This window comes from Coturnix japonica, chromosome 17, assembly GCF_054131305.1.
Source record: "Coturnix japonica strain WE chromosome 17, WE-NBRP24, whole genome shotgun sequence".
Taxonomy (NCBI): Eukaryota; Metazoa; Chordata; class Aves; order Galliformes; family Phasianidae; genus Coturnix; species Coturnix japonica.
In genome coordinates, this window is record NC_140679.1 from 15,627,374 (window position 1) to 15,642,707 (window position 15,334).

Below are 15,334 nucleotides of genomic sequence, written 5' to 3' on the forward strand. Positions count from 1 at the left end.
AGCCCTGGCAGTCAGATGCGTTATGGATCTTTTGTGGGAATTTCATCTTCCCCTTGTAGCTTCTGGCTTTGGCAGCCATACAGCTGAGTGCTGGACTTCTACTGCTGGGCCATTACCCAGTTTCAGCATGACGGTAATCAATATCATTTTGTCCTCAGCTGTCAGAAGATGTCACATTCCTTAAGCAGCCAAAAAGCTCTGTATGGAGCATCCTGACGTTTCTTTTGCATGATGGAACTTGCTGCCGTGCCTAAAGCAGAAGTCTCCCGGGTTGCTCCCTCCTTCCCAGCCCCAATTCTGCCAGCAGAGCAGCCCAGGTGAAAGTGCTTTAAACTTCAGCTCTTCAGGTGTTTGATGGTGCTGGGCTCCTGCTGCTCCTCTCCCTGTGCCTTCCCCACCTGACGCTTCCTCCAGGACATGCTGGAGCAGCTCAGGGCTGGACGGAGCTTATACCAGCCATGGGAAAAAGAACTACACAAAAATCCTCATTATAGGGATTTAGTTACAAAGGTTTTCCCCTGAATTTTCTCAGACTGAAGCAGGAAGATTTAAGCTTTTTAGGCCATATGCTCGAAACCTGATTTTCCTTCTCTTTTTACTATCCCTCCAGGTGTAACTTTATACTGCAGTGAGCATCTGACTTACACCAGGCAGGGGGAGGAAAACATCAGGTTTCATGGCTGCGTTTGTGATGCCCAGGGTAATGTAAGGCAATAGATTAATAGCAGTAGCTGGGATTTTTGAAGAGGAGCTCTGGGGATTTACGGTATAAGTCAGTAAGATGCTGCCACTCTGCTGCTTAGAGAGTGGTTCAGAGTATTTCCTGTGCCAGTAAGATGAATAAAGTTACTGTATCCTCAACTTGATTCAGTATTGCCACAGATCTTTGAAGTCCATGTGAGTTTCAGAGCTGATGCGGGTTTTTCCATGCTCTCTTTTCTTGAGATGTTTATTTTTTCCACTGGATAATTCACTTTCTTCCCAGCCAATAGGTAACATCTCCCATTTCTAATCGCAGCCATCACTTGTGGCCACCCTGGCAACCCCGCCAACGGCCTGACCCAAGGCACTCAGTTCAACCTGAACGACGTGGCCAAGTTTGTCTGCAACACCGGGTACCGCCTGGAAGGAGCAGCGCAGTCACAGTGCTTGGCCAACGGGCAGTGGAGCAGCACCCTGCCTGCCTGCCGTGGTAAGTCTGCTCTGCCAAGCCCTACATCCTCTAAGACATCCAATTATTTGCTTTAAGTGGGGAGTACAAAAGAAAATATCAGGCTAGACCGTTAGCAGAAGTCATCCTGATAACCCTAGGCCAGTTTACTCAAAGCAAACACTCTGTTCTTTGCTGCAGAGCCCTTCCTCCCTTCATGCTGCCCTAGTGACATTAGCCCCAATTTCACTTACCATATTCCCTCCCCTCCCTTTACTCCCTCTGTCTTTATTCTGTTAATTCAGTATCTGTTGATACTGTCACTGTGTGGGTCAAGAAATCAGCCTTAGGTGGATGTTTGAGTCCTTATTTGGGGCTGGAGAGTGAGGCTGATGAGCCTGCAGCGCTGCCTCCATTCTCTCTTTTAATAAAGATTTCTTTTTCTGCTCCCAAAGAATCTGAAAAAAGAAACAAAAAGCCCCCCAAAAACTGTGGAATACGTGACTTGTGGTTTCTTCCCCTTTCCCTGCTCATTTTTGGAAGAATCCTTTGTTACACCCTTTGTTTTGTACTTTTTTGTTGTTGTTTGTTTGCAGTTGTAAACTGTACTGACCCCGGGCACCTGGAAAACAGCATCCGTCAAGTGCAGCCGAGTGGTCCTCACAGATTCAGCTTTGGAACAACTGTCTCATATCAGTGCAGCCATGGATATTACTTACTGGGTACACACGTCCTTACCTGTCAGGGGGATGGCACTTGGGACCGTGCCCTCCCACAGTGTCTTTGTAAGTTCTTCAGAGTAATACCATTCGCTCAGGACTTCCAGTCCTGCTCCACAAACCTGCATTTTCATTCCATGTTGCTCTGCTGATGCTCACTTGGCTGAAAGCTCTTATAAGAAAGTCTGAACCCAGAGCCCTTTCTAATCCATGGGAATGGTTCTGGCCTCTGGGTCAGAATGTATTGATTGAACACCAGCTTCCCTCCACCAACTCATCCCCATGGCTTCAGAGAAGGGAAATGGTGTTGTGGTGAAAAACACCCAGACTTTGCTCTGCTGCAGAGCAGGTGGTGGAAAGGAGATCTGTTCCTTGACTCTTCCTTTATGTTTCTTGGCCTTTCTTAAAGTATCCTGGCCCGGTGTGCAGAGCAAACTGGGAGGTTCAGGGCAGTGATTTTGGCTTAAGGATTATTTCCAGGACTTACAGGTAGGAAGACACAAAATGCTCATGTGGGTCATGTACTGAAGTAGTAATGCCTCAGCCAGGAGCTCCGTGGGCACTGAATGGAAGATGGCAGTGGGATTGCACCCAGCACAGCCCCGGTATTAGCAGCCAGAACAGAGGCATGGGGCTGTGCTGGTATTTCCTTCTTAGGGACTAAAGCAACTGTGATCTCCTGTCACCCAGCATAACAAATCACTAAAGCAGACAGAAATGGAGCTTCTTAAGTTTGAATCAGCTGAGCTGTTCCAAAGCCACTACTGATTCTTTTCTCTTGTTCTGACACCGAGTTAGAAGCAATAGACCTTGGCACATTTCCCTTTGCTTTTGTTAGCAGCATACCACCTTCTCGTGTTTACAGCACCCTGCACAGGCCGTGAGGAGCTGACAAGTGATAACCACGTGTTAACACAGCTGCAGGGGCTCCAGGCAAGCAGTTGCCTTTACAAACCAAGAGTCTGCTTCCTCAGGCTGCTCCAGCCCACAGCTGTTCAGCTGAGTAAAAAGGATCTCCTTCCCTAAAATGCTGAACATCCATTGATTTGGAGGATTTGTGGGCACTTGGGAAACGCAGGTCAGTTCTACAACTGATACCTGGATTCTGCAGCCGTAATGGCTTGGAGAGATTTTTGCACATCTCTGTTTTCTGTGTGTCAAAGTTGGGATGTGCTCAGTGCTGAAACCCGGATTCCTTCCAAGTGTTTATAGCTGGGAACCCAAAATTAATGGGGACTGTTTAAAACAGAAGCCAAGAAGCTTGATGCTGGAAAAGCTCATGCTGGGAATCTTGCCTCGTGCCTGGCTTGGAGGGGAATAAAGAAGAGCTGATCTCCTTTGAAGGGTAGGAGAGAAGTCCAGGAAGGAAAGCACACGGGAGCTGAGCCCAGCACATCAGAAGGAGCAGTCTTCCTGCTGTGTACATAAATCCCTTAAAAACCTCGATGCTGCCACAGGTTTTAAGCTTAGCTGAGTCTGCTGGAGTATCTGTTATTAAATTGTTAGTTACAGTGTGAGTTTAAGTATTAGCTATCAAACCCATTTCTTTGCAAAGCGTCCTTGGTTTTAGTCACAGCTCTGCGCCAATATATTTCAACGCCCACATGCCCAAACAGAAGCGTGCTCTCCTTTTATTGAGGCATACATCATGTTTTCTACCTAATGCCAGTATTTGTATTTTTAGACTCTAGCAAAGGGAGAGAACATATCCGTTACGGATGCTTTCCTTCAGCAACCGAGCGATGCGTGCTCCTTAGGCTGAGAATGCTCATCCAGACCTGTCTAATAGCCCCTAGATCTGTTGGTATATTTGTCAACACCCTCGCTGTCTCCACTTTGATTGCCAAGCTAAAGTAAACCTATTAATTATTGTTAGCGGTGCTTCTTTACTGGTGATGGCTGAGCGAGCAGCGCTCGGAATCTGCCAGGATAATTTGCTCAGGTGTGACACAGCATCGATTACAGCTCTGTGCTGCCGGGACAGGGCGGGGGGTGAGGATGTGCATGGAATGGTGTGAGGTGAAGAAGGGTTCTCTGATGCAGATGCCTGTCGGTGTTAGGGCAAGGCACCAATGTGCAGACCCTCAGTCCCTGGTGGCTGAGGCTGTTGCATCTGTCTCTTGCAGTGGTCTCCTGTGGGCACCCAGGCTCCCCACCCCACGCTCAGATCTCAGGTGACAAATACACCGTGGGCTCCGTGGTCCGTTACAGCTGCCTGGGGAAGAGGGCTCTCATTGGCAACTCCACACGCATGTGCCAGTTGGATGGACGCTGGAGCGGCTCCCTGCCACACTGCTCAGGTGAGCTGGGCATGGGGACAGGCTGCAGCCTTCATCCTGAGAGGGGACAGCACAACAGCTCAGCTGAGCTGCAGCAACGCGAGTGCTGCGGAGGGAGGGGTTGGATGGCAGAGTGCTGAAAATCACTGTCTTAGCTATCAGGTCTCCTGCAAGTTGGATGATAAGCACTGGCAGAGTGTAAAGCACTCAGCTTGCAAGAGGAGGAATAAATCACTGCAGCAAATGTTTGTGGCAGGAGGTGTACTGCAGCCTGCTGCTTTACAGTTCTCTCTGCACAGTGTCTGTACGTGGTGAATGTGTCTTGTGAAAAATAGGGCCCTTGCATCTGAATGCAGCATCTGACCCTCCTTCTCATGGGTTCCAGTAAAAGAGCATGTGTGGCCCTTTTCCAGGGCCTGACATCTGCTGTTGAGGGTCTCAACACATCAGCTGGGAGCAGTTTGGCATCAGGACTTCTTCTCTGCTCCCGTGCCAGCGAGGAAGGGTCTTGCACTGAAAACATCCTGATAAGCCAAAATGTCCCTGCAGGGAGAAATCAGAGTCATGGGGGACACAAAGGGATGTGCTGCCACTGGGATCCCAACTGATGACCTCCAGTGGGGAGAAAGATGTTGAATAACTGGAGGATGTTGTGCTGAGCCCTCTCCGTGCCATCCTGTCAGTTGTTCCGTGGAGAGCACAGATGCAGATGAAATGAGAACTTAGCTGGAGCAAAGCAGTTGGGACAAGTGTTAATTTTTAATTATGCCACTTAGACTTAGCAGCTGTACTTGACCAAGTTTAACCTCTGCTTTGGAAAACGAAATCAGGCGGAGTCGTCCTCCTATTCAAAAGCTGTATCTGCAGAGTGGAGTTCTTGATCTGTAGCTGCTCTGAAGGGTTTTCTGCTCTAATTCATGCCTCTTCCCCCTGTGGTTTTCACCATCTCTCCTACAGTCTTTTTGGGTGGATGTTTGGAATGCTCAGCGTTATCTGATGAGTTCCTCCTGACATCTGTTGTATGTGATATTTCATAAGGACGTCATGGCAGCAGTGTTATAGAGCAGTGCTGATGGCTCCTGGTGGGTCCTCCCTGCACCGGGGCCCCACAAACACCCTCAGAACCAAGGTTGGGGATTTCTCCCTAGCAGCCAGAATGGGGCCCCTTGTTTTACACCAGACTTGGTGACCAAAGCAGTGAGTAATGAAACCATTGGGCATATTCCTTCAACTGCAGCAAGAACACACAAATCTGGCCTGGTGCTTCATTTTTTGGTGCCCTCCCAGCCTTGCTGGAAGCTGGGGCAGGAGAGCAGAAGCTCATGGCTCTGGCTTTTGCCCAGGGGAGTTTCTCAGCCCAGGGTGGAATCTGAGAGCAGAATAAGCCCTGATTGCCTCCTGCCAAAGGTTCTCTGGTGTGCAGATCCCTCCAGTATGATGACAGCCTCCGCAAGGTGAAATAAAGGGTTTGGTACAATTCAGCATGAAGGGAAAGTGCTGAGCCTGGAGCATTTTCCCCCTTCTCTCTAAAAGCGAGTGTTTTTCCCCAGATGATGAATATGTTCATTATATTTTACATTACATGTTACGCTGCGAAGGTTGTACCTGCAGCAAATCGGAGCAGGGCCGGGAGCTGGGACCTTCATTGCGAGCTGCTGGAGTGAAATAGTCCTTCCTGGCTTGGGGCTCACTGTGTTTACACAGATCATTAGCAGAGAAAGCCAAGAGCAGGCGTACACGGTGCGAGCCCAAACCAGGCAGCGAGGAGGTGGGCATTTATCCAGCCCTCTCCATGAGCCCCCACGAGGCATCCGCTCCAGCTGCTCCCTTCCTCCCATCCCCAGACACGGAGCCAGCAGCACAAAGTGTTCACAACTTGTACCAGCCGATGGTTCTCAGCTGGATCCCTCTCGCCTCTGCGCTCCAAACCCAACAGCTTCTTGTTTTGCAAATACAATAGAGCTCGCTGAGGTGGCCTGGAGCATGTTGTAATTTCTGCTTGGAGGGAAACCATCCACATGACTGATGCTGGCAATCGAGCTGCTGTCTGCTGGAGCAGCTGCCTCGAAAAGCAGCTCCAGCTGGTGAGACTCCATCTCGAGATGTAGGAGTTATGGCCAGACTTTGCAACCTGCTTACAAACAGTGGGTTTCCAAAGTCAGGGGATGTGTCACGTGGAGTTAAATCGACTCAGCCACGTGATCCCAATCTCTGTGTTGGTCCTCTGAAAGTGTAGGTGGGTTGAGAAGAGCCATTCCCTGAGTTTTGCTTGCTCTGATGGTGTCGTGCTCTCTTCTTATTAACAGGAGGCAGCCAGGGTGTGTGTGGCGACCCAGGGATCCCATCGCACGGCATCGGGCTGGGAGATGAGTTTGGTGTGGACAGCGTGGTGCGGTTCAGCTGTGAGCCTGGCTACACCCTGCGGGGCTCATCTGAGAGGACGTGCCAAGCCAATGGCTCCTGGAGCGGCGTACAGCCCGAGTGTGAAGGTACTGATCCAGCACTGATCCCTGGCCAGGCTGAAATGAAATGGGGTTGAAACAAGATGATCACTGTGGCACTTTTTAACCCAGGCCATTCTGTGGTTCTATGACTCCGTGTCTTTCCATGTCGTGAGGCAGCCTCAACTCTTCACGTCCCAAATATCTGTAGGACACGCTGGATTTAGCACCTCTAAGTAGTTAATTGATGCTTTATCAAAGAAATGCATCAGAGTGAACGATGTGAATAGCCTCAAGCCTGTGTTAAAGCTGGAACTGGCACGTGTGAGAGTCATTTGCATTGAGCAGAAATGCAGAGTGCAAATTATAAAGCAGTAAGCAGATTTTTTGTATCAAAAAAAAACCCAAACCCCTTATTTTCCTATTTGAAGGAATCAAGTAAGGCCCCATCATCCAACGTGATAAACCCCCAGCCAGGTTCTCTGAGCTGTGCTGCTTACTGCTGCTGTTTTATGAAAGTGTTTAAAAATCAAATGGGGGAGAGAACAAAAGCCAAAAGGAAGCAGGATACCAAATGCGAGGAGACCTGGGCAAGTGCTTCTCTCCTGCTGATATGAAAGCCAAAAGCTCAGAGAGAGCTTGTAAATGAATTGGAAATTTATTCCAAATTGATGGAGCTCTTGATTGAAAAGACACTGAATCATGTTATTAATACGCTCAGGTCTTGGTGGTTGGGGTGGGTTTTTTTCCCCCATTCTTTCAGTAGAAAGGTTCTTTTCATTAATCTCAGCATAAATAACCCGTCGGGTTCCGGAGGCACCAAAATACAGATCCCTGGCGGATTCCTTTTTCATACTTTATGAATAATAATAACATTATGCTCATAATGTAGTCATTTAATGTTAAGTGCTGACTGGCCAATATAGGAAAGCAATTTGCAGCGATGAGCAGCAGGCTGTGTCCCCGTCATTTGCATTCACAGCAAGTTGCAGGCACTGCGAGGTGTTCTTCTGGCTGCACTTTCCAGTGTTGAATTCAACTTTGTGGAACAGGTATTTGTAGGAGAGGGAGGGGAGGGGTTAATGGGGAAATTAACCCAAAATTAATAGTTTGGGGAAACTGCAGACTGTTCTCCTGATCAGCTGCAAAATGAGCACTGGGACTTGGTCTGCTTGGACTGCAGATGGATGTGTAAGTGCAGGGAGGTGCAGAGGACACCATGCAAATCCTGCAGTGTGGGTGGAATGGGAGAAGAGCTCCAGCCCCAGCAGCAATCAGTGCCTTTCACCTGCTGGAATATTTCAGTGACAACTAAAGGAATATGGAAACAGGAGGGAACCACAGCTGGTTTGGTGTGATGTACAAATAGTCTCCAATTAAGTTAATTGGAGGGACACGTCGTGAGACTCTGCTTCAGTCAGTTGTACGCAGCTCCAGTTTTGTTGTGCTCACTCAGAGCAGCTCCCTTTGCTTCCTAAAAATCACAGATTTCAGGCCTCATTTACCGTTGATTTCCAGCACATTTTGAAGATGGAAATTGCAGTGTGGAGTTTTTCCTTCCTTCTTTTTCCTGCTGCCCAATTGGTGCTCCCAGGGGCAGTGCAGGGGGGGCCCGTTGCTTGTGCTCTCCTGTACGCTCCCTCCTCCTCTCAGCTGAGCAGAATAGTTGTTTTTATAACGTTTATTGTTTTACCAGATGAATTAAAGCTGCATCCAAAATGAGACGCAACCCTGGCTGCTCTTCCTCAATTCCAGAAGACAGAAATGTGTTCATTTAAAGCGATAACGCAGGGAAGGAGCTGAGTTTTGCCTCATCCCAATCTGACTGCTGAGGACATGGGAGGTGGCAGGGCTGGGATTTGGGCTCAGGCTGCTATTTTTCTTTCTGCGTAGTTAAGTGGAATGTGGGTTACTGGTTAAATTAAACAGCATGGAAATTACCAGCCCTGGAGCAAAGGCTGTAAGTCCCTGCAGGCTGTGCCTGGTGTGTCAGACATCATTAGGAGAGCGTCTCAGCTGGGTGCTCCAGTGGCAGCAAAGCCCAGAAGAAGGATCGATGTGGTGAAGATGAGGCCAGTGATGGGAGCACAGAGGACACGGTGTTCGCACGAGCAGAGTCAGACATGCAGTGTGCTCTGTGATAGCAGCTCCCAGCCTTTCCTCCTGCATGTTCTGAGGAGCAGGCACCTTCCTCCTTGGCATCGAAATCATCAGTGCTGCCTGGGAGCTGGGAGTGTTCAGCTCCATAACAGGTAACAGCACTTCCCTTGCCCTCTATGGATGCTGCTTTGGTTAAAGGATAGAGCTCAGCCCTGCCAAAAGGTGTGAGGGTGGGAATCATATTAATTACTGCTGAGCTCTGGAGCATCCCTGAGCTTTGCAATGGTCCATATTTGAGGTCACTTTGCAGTGCAGGAGGAGGTTTGTGGGAACAGCTCTGGATGGAGGATGGAGCCCTCCCGTCCCTTCCCATGCAGCAGAATGGTCTCTGGGTCATGGTCACATCTCTGTAGGCTCACAGCTCCCCAGAGCTCTAAGCTCTCTTTGGTCAGCAGGCAGCAGTTGCTTTGCAGCTGGTAATGCTCTCTCTGTATCTCTGGCAGAGATACCCAGTGCATTCAGCAAACTGTCCAAGGGGTTTGCACCGAAAAGACATCCTAAAAATAACTGCAGGAACCAAATCTGGTTTTGATAAAGGAGCAAACGGAGAAACCTCACGGTGGGGAGTTCTGCAATAATCATTTGTTGAAATATTTCACTTGTTAAGAAGCAGCAGCTCCAAGAAATCCCCATTTGATGCAGCTGATTTTCAGGTTATTTTCTTGAAATGTGACTTAGTTTGAAGCTGATTGGGTTTGAAATGCTTTGGGAGATGTGAGTAGATATGACCGGGGGACTTCCAGGGTCTTTAGGATTTATACTCAGTTAGAAAACAGTACCATAACCAGTTTCCTTTTGGGGTCTCATTCATTTTTCATCTCCCACTGAAGCCAAAGGGAATTATTTACCCACTTTCTGCTCACTTGAGTGATTCGATCCTATATATATTTAATCTGTGATTTTAAAAGTTTAAGCCTCTTCATCCTTAACACTTACAGCTTCTTTTACATCTGGACCACAGGTGGAGGGAGGAAGCAGGGCCACAGGCTCCCATGGCCGGAGCCTTCCCTCAATTCCTGTGATTTTCTTTTATATCCTGCAATTTCAGTGTAAATGAGAGCTCATACAATTGTTGCAGGCACTCATTTTGCCACAGCAGTACTTGGTGCACCACTGTCCACTCTGAAGCCCTTTTATTGCTGTGGTGCCTAGGACATAAAACTTGGGTGCTGGCAGATGCCTAATTGCATCCCACAGCCTTCTCTCTCCCCATAGAGCAGAGTGGGAGGGCAGTGCAGCAGCAGTGCTCAGCACAGGGCAGCAGCTCCTGGCTGTCACTCCTTTGAGGTCCATGGGCTCCAGAGGGGCACCCACCCCCCCCAGGGTGTGATATGGGGCAGAGCTGTGGGTCTGGTTGGGAATGGAGTCAGCTCCACATGGTCGGGTCCAGAGGCTTTGCAGCTGATCTCATTTATATGGCAAACAGTCGACTGGTTGCGGGATGGAAGCCCTGTTGATTTGGTTTTTCATTCATTCAGCCTTGTAGTAACTCTGCTGTTTTGCTTTCCAGTTATCTCCTGTGGGAACCCAGGCACTCCCAGCAACGCCAGGGTTCTATTTAATGACGGCTTGGTTTTCTCCAGCTCCATCATATACCAGTGCCGGGAAGGCTATTACTCCACTGGTGTGCTGAGCAGGCACTGCACAGTGAATGGGACGTGGACTGGCACCAGCCCGGAGTGCACAGGTGAGCACTGGGATGGAGCCCTGTGCCAAACTGGGAATTGCTGGACACTGAGTGCTCACAGAAACTAAGCTGAGCTGCCTGGTGCTGGCCATCCCTCTGCCTGCAGCCCCTGTGACTGCCTAATGGGAAGCTCTTGCTCTGGGTTTGTATTTCCCAGCTGGCTGAAGGGAGCTCTCTAAGTTTTCTCCACCTGCTGCAGCCCAGCTTTGCAATTAGGGGGTCGTATCCTGCTGTGAAAAGTGTTCGGGATCATGAGATGAGGGATGGTGAGGCCAGAAATGCTTCTTTCTCTTCTTTTGGCAGTGATCAACTGTGGTGACCCAGGTGTGCCAGCCAACGGCATTAGGCTGGGCAGTGATTTTACCTACAACAAAACAGTGGTGTTCCAGTGCATGCCTGGGTACATGATGGAGTCGGACAGAGCATCCTCTCTAATGTGCACAAAAGACCGAACCTGGAACGGCACCAAACCTGCCTGCAAGGGTAAGGCTGGTTGTTGTAAATGGTGGAGGATGTAAGCAGTACAGGCCATGAAGGCTCTGAAGGTCTTTCCAATCCTTAATGATTCTGTGGTTCCATGAGCTGCAGCGCAGTGCCTGAGCACACCTGGGAGTTTCTTGGTCCTGTCGTTCACTCTTTCTCCCATGTTTACAGCACTCACCCAATTTGTCAGCAGAGCATGAAGGCCGTGCCAGCTTCAGGTCTATCAGTCATCACAACATGTTGGGGAGGGAGGGAATTACTATCATCCCTATGGGGAAAAGGAAGAGTGGAGTGCTGAGAACTAAGTGACTCTTCACAAGAACACAGATCAGGCTCCAATGGGGCTTTCTGTTTCACAGGCACACACTGTTTGAGCATCATCTGGAAGTCTGAAGAATGTTTCTTCAAACTCCTTTCATTGTTTCTCCGTTCTGAGACTTCCTCTGTAATTCAGAGATAGGAAAGGGGAGTAATAGAACAGTCGCAGGACAGGCTGGATCTCTTCTGCCAGTGTTTTACTCTCCCACCACGTGTAGATAAGACTTGTAGCAGCATCTGTGTTCTTCTTTTGCAATCTGGAAGATTCACCTGTCATGATTCTGATGTATGCAAACCACGTAGAAACTCCCAAATATACTCCAGTTCCTTCGGAGGCTGTAAAGAGCAATTCTCACACTCCTCTTTCATTCTCACCACTGAGCTAATGTTGCAGGAGTAATACAGAGTGTGGCCACAGTCTCATTTGGAGGTCAGGTTGATTTACATGAGCTTAGCATCTTTCCCAGTGCTCCCCTGAGCTGAAAAGCAAAGCACTGCAAAAATGTCACATTAAAACACCCTGGAGTGAATGAAATACAGACTGGTTATTGATTCAGCTGCTAATCTGAGACTCAGCCAGGTTGTCCAAAATGCATGAATCTTTCAGGGAGCCTGAGATGAGTTTTTGCACTAAGTCAGGCTGGATCCTTCCTTGGCTTGGAAGCGAACACAGGCTCAGAGATCTGGGATTCCATTAATTCCAAGCTTCAAAGTAAAATCCGAGGGTTCACAACTGCACACGCAGCTGGGGAAGTTTGCACAGCCCCCTGCAGGGCCGTCCCAGGGGGTGATCTTTGAGAGCAGCGCGTGACTTTGATCCGACACGAGTTTGCTTGTTAATGGAAATAACTCTGCTGAGAAGCAGCTGCATATTGCCGTTGTTTTTCATTCAGCTATCGTCTGCAAATCCCCACAAGCCATCCCCAATGGCAAAGTGGTGGGTTCGGATTTCAGCTGGGGCTCCAGCGTCAGCTACGCCTGCCTGGAAGGGTATCAACTCTCCCTGCCTGCCGTGCTCACCTGCGAGGGGAACGGGACCTGGAGCGGGGAGATCCCCCAATGCTTCCGTGAGTAGCATTGTACATCCATGGGTGGGTTGGGAGAAGGTTGGGGCTGAACCACCTGGATGCACTCATTCTATCTCTTTATATGTAGGCATGAGGTCAGGTTTGTGACAGGTGTGAACTCCTTGCATGTTTGTGCTCATGTAGCATCCTTCAAACTCGTGGCTGTTCATCCACGTGCCTCCTTGAGTTCAGAAATCACTGGTGGAGGTGGTGAGAAAAGCTCTTTGGCAAAGGGCACTGTGGAGTCGCAGCAGAAACGAGGGACGTTTTGTGAAGACAGAGCTTTGGTTCTTGGAAACCTGTGTACTCCATTTAATGGCTAATGCAAAAAAATTAGTTAAACGTCTCATAGTGATAAAGGCAGATTTGAGTTTCTTTTCTTGGCTGAATGGCTGGCAGCTGCACAATAGCCATTTTCGTATTAAATCACACAAAGCCCTCGCTGTGTTCCTTGCACCCTTCCCTGGATCTTGTATAATTAGTGGGCTTTCTGTGTGACACGGAACCATGTAGCAATTTGACATCATGCAATTAGGGACACGTTTTAAAGCTAAGCGTGCTGCTAGGGGGGAAAAAAAAAGGGAAAAAGATGGGGAGAAGTGGAAGTTAATTAACAGCAATTGGCAAAAAGAGGGAATTAGAAGGAAAGCAGCCAGCAACGCCTCCTGCCACCAATCATCCCCTGGTCAATCACTGAGCTCTGTGCTAGTGAGCAGCGAGCTTTGGCCCATTAATAGACCCATTGCTGGTGTGTTAGCATTGCTTGCTCTCGGGGAGGTTTTCACCACCCTTTGATCTCTGCTGTTGCAGCCGTCTTCTGTGGAGATCCAGGGATCCCTGCCCAGGGCCGGAGGGAGGATCGAGGCTTCACGTACCGCTCCTCTGTGTCCTTCTCCTGCCTGGCCCCAATGGTGCTGGTGGGCTCAGCACGTCGGTTCTGCCAGTCCGACGGTACGTGGAGTGGGACCCAGCCCAGCTGCATAGGTAAGGGCACCTCCTCAGGCCTGTGCCTGCAAATGGAGCACTGTTGGTCTGCATTTTCATTTGCAGAAAAGTGGGTTGGTTTGCTGCTGTTGTTCTCTTTCATTTCTGGGTTTTAAGTCCCATTTCTGGGCCTGAACATGCAATTGACAGCACTTCTGCCCCGATGTGCACATGAGAGCTCCTGTGTTCTCTGCTGCATTTGAATTCTATCCAGAATGGCAGAGCAGCAGCTCCTGGAACATGAAGGTGATGTATACAGAGGATGAAGTCCTACAGATTGCTTTGCCTAAGCTGTGATGTTGGTATTCAGGTTGAAATCTCCAGGCATGCTTCATGTGACTGTTTCCTGGGGCTTCCAGAATCCTTTGAAGCCTCAGAGAGGTCTATAATGATAATTAGTCGCCGTGTTCTGCGCCAATTTAAAACTCTGGCTGCAGTCTTGAACTCCTGGGCTCTGTGGTGACATAACTGCTCAGGCTCTGTGCTGCTTTCCTTCACTGTTGGCCACCACCACCACTGTGCTGCCTGCCCTCAGCTGGGGTCCAGACCGGCCTCAGTCATTCTGACTTGTTAGCTGCATCTTAAATGTGTCCCTGATTCCGTTAACGTAAAATCCTTGTGGCCTGAATGTCAGACTTCTGCTTCCATGTTGGTGTCTCCATGGTCTTCTCACATGCAAGCAGCTGGGAGCACTGCCTCCTAATGTAACTTTGAATGCTCATGCCTGATTTCTCTCTAAGGCCTCGTCCAGGCATTCATCCCTCATCCAGGATCCTGTCCCCCATTCACAGCACTCAGACTCATGCACAAAGCTGCAGTGGTGCAATGCAGCCAGCAGCAATTCCTGTTGCTGTGCTGAGGAAACATCTCCCCCGTCCAAACCATAGGAAGGGGAAGGTGTGTGTCTACAAAGCCTTGCCCTGAGGGGCAGGTAGCTGAACCCAGATGGTTCTGCTCAGTCACATCCCATCCATTTGTGAGGATGGGCAGAGCGCCGGGTGCAGGAGATGGAGCTGTGCCCTCTGCCCCGCAGCATCCATCCCTTCCACCTCCACCAGCCCCTGGGGCTCTTCATCATTTATCACAGACTCTGACTTACCTGGGGGCTTCCATGGAAACCACTTCAGTGATGAATGGCAAAAGCTCAGCAGAGCTGAATGATGGAAAATGACTTTGCCTGTGCTGCAGCCCCACGTGGGCCACGTTGTGGGTCCCTTGTTCAGTGACTCAGCAGAGCTCTGAGGACACAGGGAGAGCACCATAAAAATGCACCATTTCTGCCGCGGTGCCGGGTCAAAGTTCTGCTGTGGCTTCCACAGCTGCTCCCTTAACACAGCGCCTCTGCTCTGCCCCCAGACCCAACCCTGACGACGTGTGCAGACCCCGGCGTGCCACTCTTTGGGATGCAGAACAACTCGCAGGGCTATCAGGTACTGCTGGGGTGCCATGGGTAGAGGGCATTGCACGGTGCCCTGTGTGCGCCGAGCGGGGGTAGGACGTTAGCTAAGAATGCGTTATGGTATTAATTATGGTGTTAATTAACAGTTATCATGTAATTAGCATTCAGATCAGAGAGACAATTTCCATTCATTGTCAGACTAAATTCTATCGGTGGTTTTTGTCTGTACAGTGTAAAGGAGGGGGTCAGCCCAGCCTGCACCTATGGATGCAGGGCTGGGATACTGGGATACTGCCTTCCATGGTCCCACCAGGAGCTTTCAGTTTTGCTGTTAATTAGTTATCTTAATTCTGGGTTTTCATTATTGTATTGTATTATTCACAGTTTTTAATTAACCCTGAGACAACCCACACCCAACTTGTGTAAGGGCTGCCAATGGGATGCAGCACTGGGGAAGGTGTGCCCTCAATGTGGTGCCCTGGGGAAGGGACATTGCTAGGGAGAAAGGAAGGATGTTCAAAGCCCTCCCTGGCAGTTTTATTCCAGCATATTCAGGTTTAACAGCAAATCCTGTTGCAGTAGCAGAGCTCGCAGCCATGCAGTGACACATCTGGTCTGTCTGGAGCAGGCAGTGAGCTCTGCTGTCC

The 15,334-nt window shown here is 49.4% G+C and overlaps 1 protein-coding gene across 5 annotated transcripts in view; it reads left to right on the top strand.

Annotated features, from left to right (window-relative positions):
- The window catches only part of CSMD2 (CUB and Sushi multiple domains 2), a 211,829-nt gene that overhangs the window by 187,281 nt on the left and 9,214 nt on the right, over positions 1-15,334 (top strand). For 4 of the 5 annotated variants that reach the window (XM_085518154.1, XM_085518153.1, XM_085518155.1 and 1 more), the window contains 9 exons: positions 1,019-1,192; positions 1,747-1,935; positions 3,996-4,169; positions 6,455-6,637; positions 10,260-10,436; positions 10,740-10,919; positions 12,131-12,304; positions 13,115-13,288; positions 14,645-14,718. In XM_085518154.1, coding sequence (XP_085374280.1) covers positions 1,019-1,192; positions 1,747-1,935; positions 3,996-4,169; positions 6,455-6,637; positions 10,260-10,436; positions 10,740-10,919; positions 12,131-12,304; positions 13,115-13,288; positions 14,645-14,718 — 1,499 coding nt within the window. Of the gene's footprint in view, positions 1-1,018; positions 1,193-1,746; positions 1,936-3,995; positions 4,170-6,454; positions 6,638-10,259; positions 10,437-10,739; positions 10,920-12,130; positions 12,305-13,114; positions 13,289-14,644; positions 14,719-15,334 lie in introns of those variants that run through there. The other variant, XM_085518156.1, reaches the window with a different exon arrangement.